Source organism: Bos mutus, chromosome 29 (genome assembly GCF_027580195.1).
Source record: "Bos mutus isolate GX-2022 chromosome 29, NWIPB_WYAK_1.1, whole genome shotgun sequence".
Classification (NCBI taxonomy): Eukaryota; Metazoa; Chordata; class Mammalia; order Artiodactyla; family Bovidae; genus Bos; species Bos mutus.
In genome coordinates, this window is record NC_091645.1 from 474,240 (window position 1) to 490,615 (window position 16,376).

The 16,376-nt window shown below is 42.9% G+C and overlaps 1 protein-coding gene across 1 annotated transcript in view; it reads right to left on the bottom strand.

Moving 5' to 3' along the window:
* Nucleotides 1–16,376, bottom strand: part of HEPHL1 (hephaestin like 1) — a 91,773-nt gene that overhangs the window by 60,650 nt on the left and 14,747 nt on the right. Inside the window, exon 2 of the mRNA XM_005892042.3 lies at nucleotides 5,166–5,410. Within this exon, the coding sequence (XP_005892104.1) occupies nucleotides 5,166–5,410 (245 nt within the window). The remainder of the gene's footprint in view (nucleotides 1–5,165; nucleotides 5,411–16,376) is intronic.

Genomic DNA, 16,376 nt, shown 5'->3' on the forward strand with positions numbered 1-16,376 from the left:
GCAACGGACAAAGGATTAATCTCAAAAATATACAAGCAACACCTGCAGCTCAATTCCAGAAAAATAAATGACCCAATCAAAAAAATGGGCCAAAGAACTAAACAGACATTTCTCCAAAGAAGACATACAGATGGCTAACAAACACATGAAAAGATGCTCAACATCACTCATTATCAGAGACATGCAAATCAAAACCACAATGAGGTGCCATCTCATGCCGATCAGAATGGCTGCTATCCAAAAATCTACAAGCAATAAATGCTGGAAAGGGTGGAGAAAAGGGAATCCTCTTACACTGTTGGTGGGAATGCAAACTAGTACAGCCACTATGGAGAACAGTGTGGAGATTCCTTCAAAAACTGGAAATTGCTTGGGGCTGGTGCACTGGGATGACCTGGAAGGATGGTATGGGGAGGGAGGTTAAGGATGGGGAACACGTGTATGCCCATGGCAGATTCATGTCGATGTGTGGCAGAACCAATACAATATTGTAAAGTAATTAGCCTCCAATTAAAATAAATAAATTTAAATTAAAAAAAAAAAAACACTGGAAATAGAACTGCTGTATGACCTAGCAATCCCACTGCTGGGCATACACACCAAAGAAACCAGAATTGAAAGAGACACATGTACCCCAACATTCATCACAGCACTGTTTACAATAGCCAGGACATGGACACAACCTAGATGTCCATCAGCAGATGAATGGATAAGAAAGCTGTGGTATATATACACAGCGGAATATTACTCAGCTATTAAAAAGAATGCATTTAAGTCAGTTCTAATGAGGTGGATGAAACTGAAGCTTATTATACAAAGTGAAGTAAGTCAGAAAGAAAAACACCAATACAGTATATTAACGCGTATATATGGAATTTAGAAAGATGGTAATGATGACCCTATATTTGAGACAGCAAAAGAGACACAGATATAAAGAACAGACTTTTGGACTCTGTGGGAGAAGGTGAGGGTGGAATGATTTGAGAGAATAGCATTGAAACATGTATTCAATTATTTCAATTGAAATATGATTTCAATTATCATATGTGAAATAGATCACCAGTCCAAGTTTGATGCATGAAAGCAGGGCACTCAAAGCCAGTGCACTGGGACAACCCTGAGGGATGGGATGGGGAGGGAAGAGGGAGGGGGGTTCAGGATGGGAGACACATGTACACCCATGGCTGATTCATGTATCAGCCATGGCAAAAACCACTACAATATTGTAAAGTAATTAGCCTCCAATTATAATAAATAATTTTAAAAAGAAAACAAACAAAAAAGAAAGTTAAGAAGTTCTGTTCATTAAAAGATACCTTAAAAGAATGAAAAAGCAAGTCACATATTCACGACATACATAACTGATGAAAGGATTCATATTCAAAATAAAGTACTCCGTCAACTAAGTGACAAAAAAAACCAGAAAATCCCATAGGAAAATAGTAAAGGTATTGGTATGGGATCAGTATTTAGAAAAAAAAAACACTTAATTTAATAAATTTCATTACAGGGAAACCCTAGATTACAATGACAATGATATAGCACTACAGACCTAACAAATAGGCAAACATTTCTAAAGTTGGTAGTGTTCAGTGTTGTTGGGAATGTACAGCAACTGGAATTTTCATACACTGCTGTTAAGAATATAATTGGTACAACCACTTTGGAAAACCAGAGTTATCTACTAAATTTGAACGTAGGTATGTATATTTTCACTCTTAGATATGTTTCTTAGAGAAGCATATGCAACTGGAGCAGAAAGCATGTAAGAATGTTCACAGCAGTATTTCTCAGGAGTCAAAAAACAGCAGAGCACTCAAATACCTATCAAGAATGTAATAGAAAAGTAAACGATAGTATATTCATATACAGCTGGGTTCAGAAAACATTTCCTGTGAAGAGTCTGAGTATAAATATTTTAGGCTTTGCAGATTTCTGTCTCAAAATCTTAGTTTTTCCCCCAACTTCATATATATATAAAGCATTCTTAACTCATGGGCTATATAAAAACATGTCCCGTGGACCATAGGTTGCCAATCCCTGATGTAGAGGAAAACTGTGGGCGTGCATTCTAAATCACTTCAGTTCGACTCTTTGAGACCCTATGGACTGTAGCCCACCAGGCTCTCGTGTCCATGAAATTCTCAGCAAGAATACTGGAGTGCGTTGCCATGCCCTCCTCCCTGGATCTTCCCAACCAAGGGATTGAACCCGAGTCTCTAATGTCTCCTGCACTGGCAGGCAAGTTCTTTACCACTAGCGCCACGTGGGAAGCACAAGATGAAAATCACACAGCATCGAAAGTGGTCTACAGATGGGAATGACTATCCACTCCAGTTCTTCCCTGGAGAATTCCATGGACAGAGGAGCTTGGTAGGCTACAACCAAAGGGTCGGACATGTCTGAGCAACTAACACACACACATAAATTTTGGAGCAGAAATCAGTGAAGGAGGAAATAGAAAACTGTAAAATAGATGAATCCAGAAGTTAGTTAGTTCCTTGCAAAAGATCAACAAAATTGAGAAAACTTTATATAGACTGCCAAGAAAGAGAGAGGGCCCCAGTTACCAAAACCAGGAATGAAAAATGGGGTGTCATTTTAGAGACTTAGAGAAATTAAAAAGACTATGAAGGGACTATTACAAATAATTTTATGCCAAAATATTAGACAACTTAGATAAAACTGAAAAATTTCTGGAGAGAAACAAATTACTAAAACTGACTTAAGAATAAATAAAGAATTGGAATAGACCTAATACACAAAGAAACTGTTTAACAATTAAGATTCTCCCCTCAAACAAAACCCAGGCTCAGATGGTTTCACTTATAAATTCTATGAAATACTGAGAAGAAATGATACCAGTCCATTACAGAATCTTTCAGGGAATAGAGAAAGGAATAGTTCCAAATTCACCCTGTGAAGCAAACAGTACCTTGACACCAAAACCAGATTAAAAATACCATAAGAAAGGAAAACTATAGACCAGTATTCCTCATAAGGGTACACCAAAAAAGTCTAACAAAATACTAGCAAACCCCAGCAATATAGAAAAAGAATTACATACCATGTCCAAATGGAATTTATCCTATGACTGCAAAGTTGGTTTAACATTCAAAAATAAACTAAGGTAATAAAATATATTAATAAAATAAAGGACAAAAACTACACCCTCGTCTCAAAAGAGGCAGAAAACAAACAAAATCTAGTGCTTATCAAGTTAAAAACTTTTAACAGTCTAGGAGTAGATGGGAATTTCCTTAACCTGATAAAGTATATCTAAGAAAAATCCATGGCTAGCCTCTTGCTTAACGGGAGGGAGACAACATGCTTTCTTCGTAATGAGAACAAGGCAAGAATGTCTGCTCTCACCACTATTATTAAATATTGTCCTGAAGGTTCTAGCCAGTGCAATAAGGCAAAAGAAAAAATTAAAGGTTTACCAATTGGTAAGGAAGAAATAAAACTCTGTTTATTCATAGTGGCATGATTCAGTATTTAGAAAATTCTAAGGAACCCTTTAAGCATCTATTAAAAAACAAGTTTAACGAGATAATAAGATTCAAGATAAACATATAAAAACCAAGTGTATTTATTTACACTAGCAACAACCAAAAATGAAATTAAGAACACTATTCCATATATAATAGTATCAGAAAGAATAAAATACTAATTCTGAATAAATTGAGCAAAAGAATGCAAATCTTGTGCGCTAAAATCTAAGACATTGTTTAGAGACATTTATGATCTAAATTTTATGCTCAGATTGGAAGAGTCAATATTTCCCAGATGGTAATTCATCTTTCAATGCAGACAACAGTTTTTCCCCAACTGATCAATAGACTCAATGCAACCCTCATCAAAATCAATTAACTTTTTTGGTAAAAATTAACAAGCTGATCTGATATTTATTGATATGAAAATGCAAAGAACCTAGAAAAGCTTAAAAGTCTTTTTTAAAAAAGCAAGGTTGGAGATCTTATACTTACCAATTTCAAAACTTACTATAAATTTATAGTAAGCAAAATAACACAGCATTGGTGAAAGGATAAGCAGATAGAATCAGTAGAATGGTATTGAGAACCTTGAAATAAACCTTTATAGTTATAGTCATTGATTTTCTACTATAGCCTATGATTCATTTATCTTTTTCCCAATACCTAGAGTCAGTCTCTGATATCTGGTGGGCACCCAGTGGAAGGTCCATGAAGGTAAAGAATTTTTTGTGCTCACTTTCAACTATTCAGAACTAACCAGATCAGTGACCAGGAGCTTTGCTGCACTTCAGGCGGAGGAAAATGGCCAAGAACAAAGGGGGCTCCGCATCTCGTGTCCTTCATCAGTGGTGCCTGCTCTGGCTACTTAGACAGACCTGGTCGTGGCAACTGCCAAGCCAGTCTGGCTGCCTTAGGACATTCACCACAATCCAGAAGCTTCCCTTTATGATAAAGTGAACTGCATCCAAGGTAAGGTTACTGTTCCCGGCGTATTCCTCAGAGTCAGGGTGTAGCACGTTTAGTACCATTTAACCCATTCCAACTGATCACGAGCAAGAATGCAGTGAGGGATGAGAAAAATATTTCTGAAGATTGAGAAATGGTTCCCATTTCAAAAGTCCAAGAGTGCCCTTATACTTTTTTTTAACCTTAGGGAGAACTCAGGGAATTGCACTATTGAAACTCTTGAAGTGCAAACAAGAAGACAGGGCAGCTTCAGAAAGGAAGCACCACAGACAGTAGCTTTAAGCAGGCAAGTTGAGGCCCACGAGCACAGTGACACTCTCTCCACAGCTGAGGCTGTTACTGGACAGGACATGGGAACCCATCACGCATGCTGGTCTTTATCCAGTGTGAGACCCGGTCATGACTGATTGACAAGGAAGGTTAGTGTGCCTCGGGGCTGTGCTGGAGCACGTGCCAAGGGACCTCAGCACCTACCCCTGTAGCAACATAGAGGAAGAAAGGAGGGAGGGAGGAAATAAGGGAAAGAAAAAGGAAGAAGAGGAAGAGAAGGTAGGGACAGAGGCAGGTGGGGTGAGGAGGAGGCAGGGAGAAGTTAAAAGAACACATGTTACCACTGTGCTTTTAGAATCCTGCTCACCATAGCTGACAATTGCGTTACTTAGGAAGGAGAGACAAGACACCTATAATATGATTGATATTTACCTTCTGAGTCCTTGTTGTAGAAAACGCCATGTGGATGCAAAGAGTAAGGGCGGGACGCAAAGTTCTTTAAATGGATGACAATCACATCACCCACTTCAGCCTTCAAGATGGGACCCAAGAATCCAAGCCAGGGAGGCTTGGGGATCTCCTTGGAATAGGTCTCATCTGTGTAATGTCTGTAAACAGCCTTTTTGTAAAGACTTCCTATTCTGTTGGGCCCTCTTTCCAGATATAAGGTTGCAAGCCTGAAAGTAAGAAGGAAAATATTTTATAATTAAAGCTAAAAGAGAAATCCTAATAGCTTACCTTAATAGTTCATCAAGTGCTTACAAGTATGATTTCTCATTTGGTGTTCACCATAGCACTTCAACCTCTGTAGAGTTGGTAAGATTATCCTCAATTTATTAGAGAGGAAATGGAGGCCAAGAGTTAAGTGACAAGCTGAAAGGCACAAATAGTATTCACAACCAAACTAAAACAGAACCAAGATATTTGCAGTCCATTTGCCCCTTTTCATTCAATACAATCCCATTCACTTTTTCATTTAACACTATGCTAAAGCTGAAACTCCAGTACTCTGGCCACCTCATGCGAAGAGTTGACTCATTGGAAAAGACTCTGATGCTGGGAGGGATTGGGGACAAGAGGAGAAGGGGACGACAGAGGATGAGATGGCTGGATGGCATCACTGACTCGATGGACGTGAGTCTGAGTGAACTCCGGGAGTTGGTGTTGGACAGGGAGGCCTGGCGTGCTGCGATTCATGGGATCTCAAAGAGTCGGACACAACTGAGCGACTGATCTGATCTGATGCACTTACTGCATTCTAAGTAAGAGTTTATGATCCAATATTGAAAAAATTAAGTAACTGCACAGAGAAATTTATGATTAAGTGCCAACTGACTGGTTGATGCAATGGATATAGGCTCCATTTTTCTAGGGATATATTTATTCACAGAAGGAAAAGATTGCTGTGGATCAAAGAGGTCAGAAACACATCATGAAAAATGCAGAGATTAAGGAGAAGTAAGATTGGGTAAAAAAATGGAAAACTTGAAGATACTAAGCAGGGGTGGAGCTTGAGCAACAAGGAGGAAGAAGTATGGGTGATCTGGGGGAGAGTGGTTTATAAGCTGGGGCTCAGGGGTGAATCGGAGAAGGCGATGGCACCCCACTCCAGTACTCTTGCCTGGAAAATCCCATGGACAGAGGAGCCTGGCAGGCTGTAGTCCATGGGGTCGTGAAGAGTCGGACACGACTGAGAGACTTCACTTTCACTTTTCACTTTCATGCATTGGAGAAGGAAATGACAACCCACTCCAGTGTTCTTGCCTGGAGAATCCCAGGGATGGGGGAGCCTGGTGGGCTGCCGTCTATGGGGTCGCACAGACTCGGACACGACTGAAGCAGCTTAGCAGCAGCAGCAGTAGGGGTGGATGGTGAGGAGTGAGCAGTATGGCTGCATGAAAAATCTGGGGAAAGACTGGTAATGAACTTTATCATATGGTTATCATAGGTTGAAGAATTTAGAATTTATCCTGGAAGCTCTGAAGACTCACTGAGGTTTCTCATAAAATGGGTGACATGATAATCAGTATTTAAGGATGGTGCAATAAGTATTATTGCAGTGGTGTGTAAGTTTTAAAGGAGTCAGGCAAAGAGAATACCAAAGATGGGGGGCAGGGAGGCTGTTTGGAGACCAGGAGGGTGTGGTGCAACAGAAAAGAGATGGATGTGAAAAAAATAAGATTCTAGGACGTGAAATGTCCAGATACCCTCCTGGAACCCCAGAGTAAAAGGGAGACTCAGTCCCAGAGTCTGGGAGCCTGAGACAATAGCAGTGCTAATGACACTACTTTGGAGGTGGCCATACCATCTTCTCCTGGGGGTGGAACCCCCTTCCTCACTCTCAATCTATGTGCTTAGTGTGGGACTCCAATCCCAGAAGTACTAGCTTCTGCTTGAACAAAACTCCTGGGTACAGCCATCCCAGTGTAGCTGTGTCTAATCAGGTGATGAGAGGCAAGTCCCACTGTCGCACACACTCCTGCCTGTGTGCATGCATTCCCTCTCAGTCACTCAGCAGACTGTGAGTATCTCAAGCCCTGTACTCGAGAAAAAGGGCAAAGACTTGAAGGAGCTCTCATTCTAGAAGGAAGAGTTACTGAAACCAAGCAGGACCTTGTGGGGCCTTCCCAGTGACAGATCCCTGGTGTCCCCTGCCTCTTGTTTGTAGAAAAGTTTTAGTCTCCTAGGTATTCCCCAAGATCCAAAGAGCAAGTTTAACCAGAGAAGTGAGAAAATGCAGAAACAAAGACAAGACAAAATAATAGTTTAGCTGTAAAACAAAGTCAAAGGCCTTTAGTTCCTCCTTAAGAGCTACAGACAATATTCTGCATCATAACCTTGAGTTGTTTTGCAGATACTAAATCCTGCACCAAGAGGAAAAAGTTAACTACATGCTGACCACCAGCATGTCAACCCCAGATGAGTAGGAAACAGGTTGATGGTGTTGACTCCCAAACACCACCATCACCTCACCACCAGTCAGTCAGAAGGATCACATGAACTGATCACACACCCTCGATCTCACTTTAAAAAACCCTCCCTGAAAACCACTGGGGCATTTGGGTCTTTTGAGCATGAGCTGCCTGTTATCTTTGTTTGGCCCCACGTTGAGTGCCTTGCAACAAATGCTGTACTCTCCTTCACCACAGCCTGGTATCGGTAAACATGCTTTGCTACGCACTGGGTAAGTGGATCCATGTTTGCTTCAGTAACATTATGAGAACACAGGCATCTAATCTGGGGCATAAAATGTATCAGGTGAGGTTTCCTAGATGAAGTTGGGCCTAAATATGGTCTCAAAGAGCAGAGATAAGTTACCCAAGCAAAGAAGATGGAAAGAGCTGATATGGCAGACACTTTGCCAACTTAGCACCCACACCACATTCTTTGGTCTAAGGGCAAGCCTTCCGCATTCTCATTCTATGTGCATGGGTGGGGCTCTGCACCCACCTCCCGCAATGGAAAAAGTGACTCAACCTGACCGATCAGCACACCGACCACGTCGTTGGTGGAGCACTCTGTCACTGGTGGAGGGGTGGCTCATGGCCCGCACTTGGACAACTCCAACCAACCAAGCCACCCTGGACCACAGTGATTGCTTCAGGGACAGCCATAGCGTGGCTGGTTGGTTAAATCCGAGGAAATCCAGGAACTTGTGAAGGATAGCATTTTGTGTACTCAGAACTGGGAACGTGAGTCTAGAGCTTTTGGCAACCATATGGCCAGCCCAAGGAGAGAATCTGCTGGGGACTTGTACGTTCCTCTCATCTCTTAAATTTTGCTATTTGCTTCTTCTCTCTAATCAACTCCAACTTGCTTTCATCATGATATAACTTTTCACTTTTCTCTTTCTCATTTACTGTATCTTCCATTCTCTTTTATTCATGTCCAACTCGTCATGGCCCCATGGACTGTACCCCACCATGCTCCTTTGTCCACAGGATTTTCCAGGCTAGAACACTGGAGTGGGTAGCCATTTCCTCCTCCAGGGGATCTTCCCAACCCAGGGATCAAACCTGAGTCTCCTACATCGGAAGGTGGGTTCTTTACCACTAGCACCACCTGGGAAGCCCAGGATATAATTACATCTATAATTAACAGTCATTGAAGATTCTTGAGCAGGGAAATCTGACCATATATCTTTGTTTCAGGAAGACAATTTTCCCATATCTAACTTCTCTTCATCTGATTTCAACCCACCTGCTTCTGCTCACTTGAGCAAATTTTCTGAGCTTGCACCTCTGAATACAAGGCCTGCCTGGCTGACAGAGACTATTTACCTTCATGCTTGATTTGCAGGATTTTATTCCTTGGTATCTGACCACAGCTTGGCTGAAACACCCTCTCCCAGTGGCCTGAATATGGCTTCTGCTTGCCTTGTCAGATCTGGTTCTTTCTTTAGCCAACTGGAGAAGATTCACTGTCTCTCTTTACTTCTACATCATCTTTCCCCAATTCTTCTCCTCTCTTCTTCCCTCTTTCTGGGTCCTATTCAAGTAGATAACTCTCTCTCTCTCTCTTTTTTTTTTTTTTTGGCTGCACACTGTGAGACTTTCAGGATCTTAGTTCTCCAAACAGGGATTGAGCCCAGGCCAAAACAGTAAAAGGGCCAAGTCCTAAATACTGAACTATCAGGAATCTCCCTAGAATTTCTTGGTAGATGGATCCATAGCAGGTCTGATAGTCTCTGTATTAACTAATGGATTTCTGTTAACCTCATTAAGATTAGCACTTAATTAAACACTACTTTTCCAGTAGTCATGTATGGATGTGAGAGTTGGACTATAAAGAAAGCTGAGCTCTGAAGAATTGATGCTTTTGAACTGTGGTGTTGGAGAAGACTCTTGAGAGTCCCTTGGACTGCAAGGAGATCCAATCGGTCCATCCTAAAGGAAATCAGTCCTGAATATTCATTGGAAGGACTGATACTGAAGCTGAAACTCCAATACTTCGGCCACCTGATGTGAAGAGCTGACTCATTTGAAAAGACCCTGATACTGGGAAAGACTGAAGGCAGGAGGAGAAGGGGATGACAGAGGATGAGATGGTTGGGTGGCATCACCGACTCAATGGACATGAGTTGGAGTAAACCCCAGGAGTTGGTGATGGACAGGGAGGCCTGGCGTGCTGCAGTCCATGGAATCGCAAAGAGTCAGACATGACTGAGCAATTGCACTGAACTGAACTGAAAAACTATAGGCCAAAAGGTTAAATAACAGGTATTTTCAAGGCTTCATGTTCATTTTCTTGAAGAGATCAACAAATGATCAGATACAAGTGGCTCAAATCCAAGCTCCCAAGCAGTCCCTTTGGCAAAGATCTCAGCAATCTCTAGTGTGAATAGTAGTTTTGCCCATCCTGTAGACTTTTCAGGATGATGCAACCAGAGATCTATGTACTCTATGTACACACTTCAGTACTCAGCCTTTCCTTCAAATTAGAGTTGAATAAATGTTTTAGCAAGTATCAGTTGAAAGAGCCTAATATTGTTTATCTGCCCAGAGGACCAGATTACTAGCCTTCCCAGGCACCCACATGTGCCAACCTTCCCTGCCCTTGTTGTAGAGTCAGTATGGGGGGAGGTTCCTATGACAAAGGAGAAAGCCAAGGGTTCAGGCCCCCCAAAGAAAAGCCGGAGGTGAGCCTGACCTGAGAAAGGCCAGCACTCCAGAAATCATAGGGCCAGTCCTGCCAGAGGAAGCAAAGCTCTCTCTCACCCAGATGCCAGCTTCAACTTCCAATCCAGATAATGGAGCCAATGAGACAGGAATCCTGACAAAAGGACTGGAGAATTATAACAATGATTTTCGTATCAAAAGCCTTGACATATCAATATTTCTTCAGCTGCTGACTGAATAAATAATAATAATAACTGGGTAAATATAATAATAACTGGGTAAATAAATTATGGCACAGTCATACCACTTCAGAGAAGGCAATGGCAACCCACTCCAGTACTCTTGCCTGAAAATCCCATGGATGGAGAAGCCTGGTCGGCTGCAGTCCATGGGGTTGCTGCGTCCAACATGACTGAACGACTTCACTTTCACTTTCATGCATTGGAGAAGGAAATGGCAACCCACTCCAGTGTTCTTGCCTGGAGAATCCCAGGGATGGCGGAGCCTGGTGGGCTGCCATCTGTGGGGTTGCACAGAGTCGGACACGACTGAAGCGACTTAGCAGCAGCAGCAGCATACCACTTGGTTTCCCAGGTGGCTCAGTGGTAAAGAATCAGCCTGCAATGCAGGAGACACAGGTTCAATCCCTGAGCTGGGAAGATTCCCTGGAGGAAGAAACTGCAACCCACTCCAGTATTCTTGCCTGGGAAATCCCATGGACAGAGAAGCCTAGCAGGCTGCAGTCCAAGGGGTCGTAAAGAGTTGGATATGATTTAGCAACTGCAATGGCACCCCACTCCAGTACTCTTGCCTGGAAAATCCCATGGACGGAGGAGCCTGGTGGGCTGCAGTCCATGGGGTCTCGAAGAGTCGAACATGACTGAGCTACTTCCCTTTCACTTTTCACTTTCATGCACTGGAGAAGGAAATGGCAACCCACTCCAGTGTTCTTGCCTGGAGAATCCCGGGACGGCGGAGCCTGGTGGGCTGCCATCTATGGGGTCGCACAGAGTCAGACACGACTGAAGCGACTTAGCAGCAGCATACACACCCACATACCACTTAGCCATACATAAGAATTAGATGTTTTAACAGGTAGAAGGATGGTGTGATTATCAAATACTAAATGGTAAAAGCAAATTTCAGCATGTAAAGTGTGTAAAGTATGCTGTTTGTGTATTTTTAAAACAGTGTATATACACACATATGCAAAGAAAACATTTGAAAAGTGGCCAGGGAAACCATAAAGTGTAGCTTCTGGGACTTGGGACTGAGGCCACAGACAGGAGCAAGAAGGGAAGAGAACTTTACTTTTTACATTTAATTCTATGTATTTCCATTTATTTCTCCATGCTACTTTTTAAAATTAAGATGTAACTCATACATACAATGGAATATTACTAAACTATGAAAATGAATGAAATCGAGCCATTTGCAGAGATGTGGATGGACCTAGAGACTGTCATACAGAGTGAAGCAAATCAGAAAGAGAAAAACAAATATTTTATATTACCACACATATGTGGAATCTAAAAAAATTGTACAGATGAACCTATTTGCAAAGCAGAAATACAGACGCAGAAGTAGAGAGCAAACATATGCACATCAAGGAGGGAAAGGGATGGTGGGATGAATTGGGAAATTGGGATTGACATATTTACATTATTATGTATAAAATAGTTAACTTCAGTTCAGTTCAGTTCAGTTCAGTCTCTCAGTCGTGTCTGACTCTTCGTGACCCCATGAATCGCAGCACGCCAGGCCTCCCTGTTCATCACCAACTCCCGGAGTTCACTCAGACTCACGTCCATCGAGTCAGTGATGCCATCCAGCCATCTCATCCTCTGTCATCCCCTTCTCCTCCTGCCCCCAATACCCCCAGCATCAGAGTCTTTTCCAATGAGTTGACTCTTCGCATGAGGTGGCCAAAGTACTGGAGTTTCACCTTCAATATCGTTCCCTCCAAAGAAATCCCAGGGTTGATCTCCTTTAGAATGGACTGGTTGGATCTCCTTGCAGTCCAAGGGACTCTCAAGAGTCTTCTCCAACACGACAGTTCAAAAGCATCAATTCTTCGGCCCTCAGCCTTCTTCACAGTCCAACTCTCACATCCATACATGACCACAGGAAAAACCATAGCCTTGACTAGATAGACCTTTGTTGGCAAAGTAATGTCTCTGCTTTTGAATATGCTATCTAGGTTGGTCATAACTTTCCTCCCAAGGAGTAAGTGTCTTTTAATTTCATGGCTGCAATCACCATCTGCAGTGATTTTGGAGCCCAAAAAATAAAGTCTGACACTGTTTCCACTGTTTCCCCATCTATTTCCCATGAAATGATGGGACCGGATGCCATGATCTTTGTTTTCTGAATGTTGAGCTTAAGCCAACTTTTCCACTCTCCACTTTCACTTTCATCAAGAGGCTTTTTAGTTCCTCTTCACTTTCTGCCATAAGGATGGTAACTAATGAGGACTTACTCTATAGAACAGGGAACTCTACTCAATACTCTATGGTGACCTAAAGGGAAGAAAATCTAAAAGGGGGGGACATATGTATACATATAGCTGATTTACTTTGCTGTACAGCAGAAATTAACACAGCATTGTAAAGCTACTATACTCCAACAAAAAATTTTAAAGCGTTTACTTTTACTCACCCTCTTCCCTACTGTGGGAATGTTTTACTTTGTACCAGTGTACTTACTTTCATAATAAAAACAAGCCTACATTTTATTTAGACAAGAGAGTACAGCCTGTTTGGCTACTGAGGGGTCAAACTTTCCTCCTATGTGACTTCTACCTCTGAAAACCCAGCTGGCACCACGAAGTGTGCTGTGAGGATGAGCTCTCCTTCCCTGCAGGGAAGACTTAGCATCCTGATCCGGGAGCACAACACCTGCTCAGCCTCTGGACTGACAAGTCTAAGTCCACTCTCTCAGCCTCAGGACTCAGGTCTTGGGAACACTTTGATCTGTGCACACTTGGTCTTCCTCCTCCACTGAGCCTACATGTGCCTGCCCAGCTGCAAGCGTTCACCTCTGCTGGTCCGTAGGGCCAAAGCCTACATTTCCCTGTGCAAGGGAATGGGATCAAAAGTCTGGATGCCTGATAGTGGGGCTCTATTATAGAGGCTCTTGTGTTTCTCAGCTTCACTTGCAACTTGGATGGTCATGTGACACAGTTCTAGCCAAAAAGATGTGAACACATATCATTCCTTGGTGCATCTCTGAACTCAGCTGGTAGAGACGCTTTCTGTCCTTTGATTTCGCATTATCCATGCCTAAAATGAAGACATGAACAATGGATCTTTGGCAGCCTTCCTGAGAGACTGAAGAAGAGGGTAAGTCAAGTGGAAAGCCAAAAGAACCTGGGACCCTAACGATTGCCAACCTCTGGATCTCTTTTGTGTAAGTCAGTAAATATACTTAAGCCAGTGTTTCGGGGGCTTCTGTTAACTAGAAACTGAGCATAAATCCTAACTGGGGAGGCTGCTCAGAAGGAGAAGGAGGAGGAAGGGTAGAGGAGAACTGAGTCATCCTCACTAACTGGTCCTGGAGCAGGCGGAGTTGCCTGGCTTTATACTGGTCACCAAGTAAGCCAACATCTGAGCAAGGGTTAGATTCAGAATTTCTGGTGTCCGCTCTAAGCTCAGCTTGATGGGTAAAAAGTTATAATGAGTTATTCGTAGGAGCTTGCAGGCTTTGCAGGGAGAGACGCACCTCTGCCCTCCTCACTTCTCTGCTCTGGGTTCGTAGTGTGGGCATACATGCACACGTACATATGCTGCTGCTGCGTTGCTTCAGTCGTGTCCGACTCTGTGCGACCCCATAGACGGCAGCCCACCAAACTTCCCATCCCTGGGATTCTCCAGGCAAGAACACTAGAGTGGGTTGCCATTTCCTTCTCCAATGCATGAAAGTGAAAAGTGAAAGTGAAGTCGCTCAGTCGTGTCCGACTGTAGCGACCCCGTGGACTGCAGCCTACCAGCCTCCTCAGTCCATGGGATTTTCCAGGCAAGAGTACTGGAGTGGGGTATATACCCATGTGCAAATGTCTGCTGAGCAAGAGTTCCTCACTGTGAGTGGTCTGCAGAGCCACCCAGACAGAAGGTGAGGATATCAGAGGGATGGGAAGTGCATATACTGCGTATTTCAGCAGTGAGTTATATATTGACATATATTCCTGGATGGGTATCAGTCTTATCACCTTGTGAAATGGAGTATTTCCTGCCATATCAATAAACAAGGATGTCACAACCATCAGCGATTTCAGCCTTTCAAATGTAAATTTCTGAGACCTGGAAGAACAGTGTCATCTGTCCGCAGCCATTAGCCATCCCGCCCCCCACCCCCATAAGTGTTGAGCAGCTGGTGGGTGGTGGGTGGGGCACGTGAGAAAGTGGCAGCCTGGCCATGTCCGCCCCTCCCTGCAGTGAGCAGCGAGTCAAGGATACAGAGCAGGTTGCTGGTCCCAGACAGCTGAGACGCAAATGAAAGGAATGATTTCAGTGAGCCCAGACACTTATACATCTTCTGATACATAGAAGAGTGCTAAATTCCATAATTTGAGATATCTGGTTTTCCTTAATTAACAATAATCTTTTGATATTCAAATTACCTGACCCTTGCTGCAAACTTCTATGTAGTCTGACTCCTCACCCACCCACCTTCTTGGAAACAGTTCTCTCAGGGTCACTTGAGATGCTATATCTTGGGTTTAAAGTCCTAACAATTCCCACTGAATAAACATAATTCTTAACTTTTAGATTGCATTTTTTTTAGATTGTACTTTTTCAGTTGACAACCTAAGCAGCCAGTGGTCACTCCAAGGTCCATATAATCAAAGCCATGGTCTGTTCCAGTAGTCATGTATGGATGTGAGAGCTGGACCATAAAGAAGGCTAAGTGTTAAACATTTGATGCTTTTGAACTGTGGTGCTTGAGAAGACTCTTGAGAGTCCCTTGGACTGCAAGGAGATTGAACCAGTTGATTCTAAAGGAAATTCATTGGATTATTCATTGGAATATAAGGAATATTCATTGGAAGGACTGATGCTGAAGCTGAAGCTCCAATATTTTGGCCACCTGATGCAAAGAGCCAACTCAATGGAAAAGACCCTGATGCTGGGAAAGACTGAGGGCAGAAAAAGAAGGGGATGACAGAGGATGGGATGATTGGATGGCATCATCAACTCAATGGACATGAGTTTGAGCAAATTCCAGGAGACAGTGAAGGACAAGGAAGCCTGGTGTGCTAGTCCATGGCGTCACAAAGAGTCTGATACAACTGAGCAACTGAACAACAACAACAATAGTGCTTGGCATAAAAACCACAGTAGCTATTTGAAACCATAGGAGCTACTTAAATCCATAGGATCTATCTACACTGGAAAAAGTAAAGGAGGGGTGGAAATAAGAGAAAGTCTTTTCAACGTCTATTCAGCAAACCACCCCTAACAATACATCTTGCATTTGTGACAGAAGCTCCAGCTCCCATGAGCTCTAGAAAATGCAAATCTGGCCCAAGTAACAAAGCAAGTGGGCGACTTCAAAGAGCCATCCATAGGAAGCAGCCTCCAGTTTAGCTTGAGTACACTCATTAGAATGCCCATGTGGAAGGGTTGTATATTATATTTACAGTGCAGTCACAGGATAATCCCACTGTGAGCAAGTGAGTAATCACCAACCTTGAAATTCATCCCCAATCTACATTCTCACATTGTGACTCAAGCTGGGGAGGTGTCTTATCTCCTGCTGTGAAGGAATCCAGTGGGGTGGGAAGTTTCAGACTTTCTACTGTTTTAAAGACAAGATGCTCACATTGCCAAGGCTAAGGGCAATACCATGAAGGGAGACACCTTCCAAAGGCAGGCCAGATCAACCACTGTCAGAATGAACCTGTCTGTGGGAACATCTAGCCAGAGCAGAGATGGGCTGCGAGGTTAAATTCCAAGGGCTCTGTAGCTCACAGGAGCTGTGCAGCTCACCAGCATCACCATTGCCCCATAACCTGGATCTTTTAGTG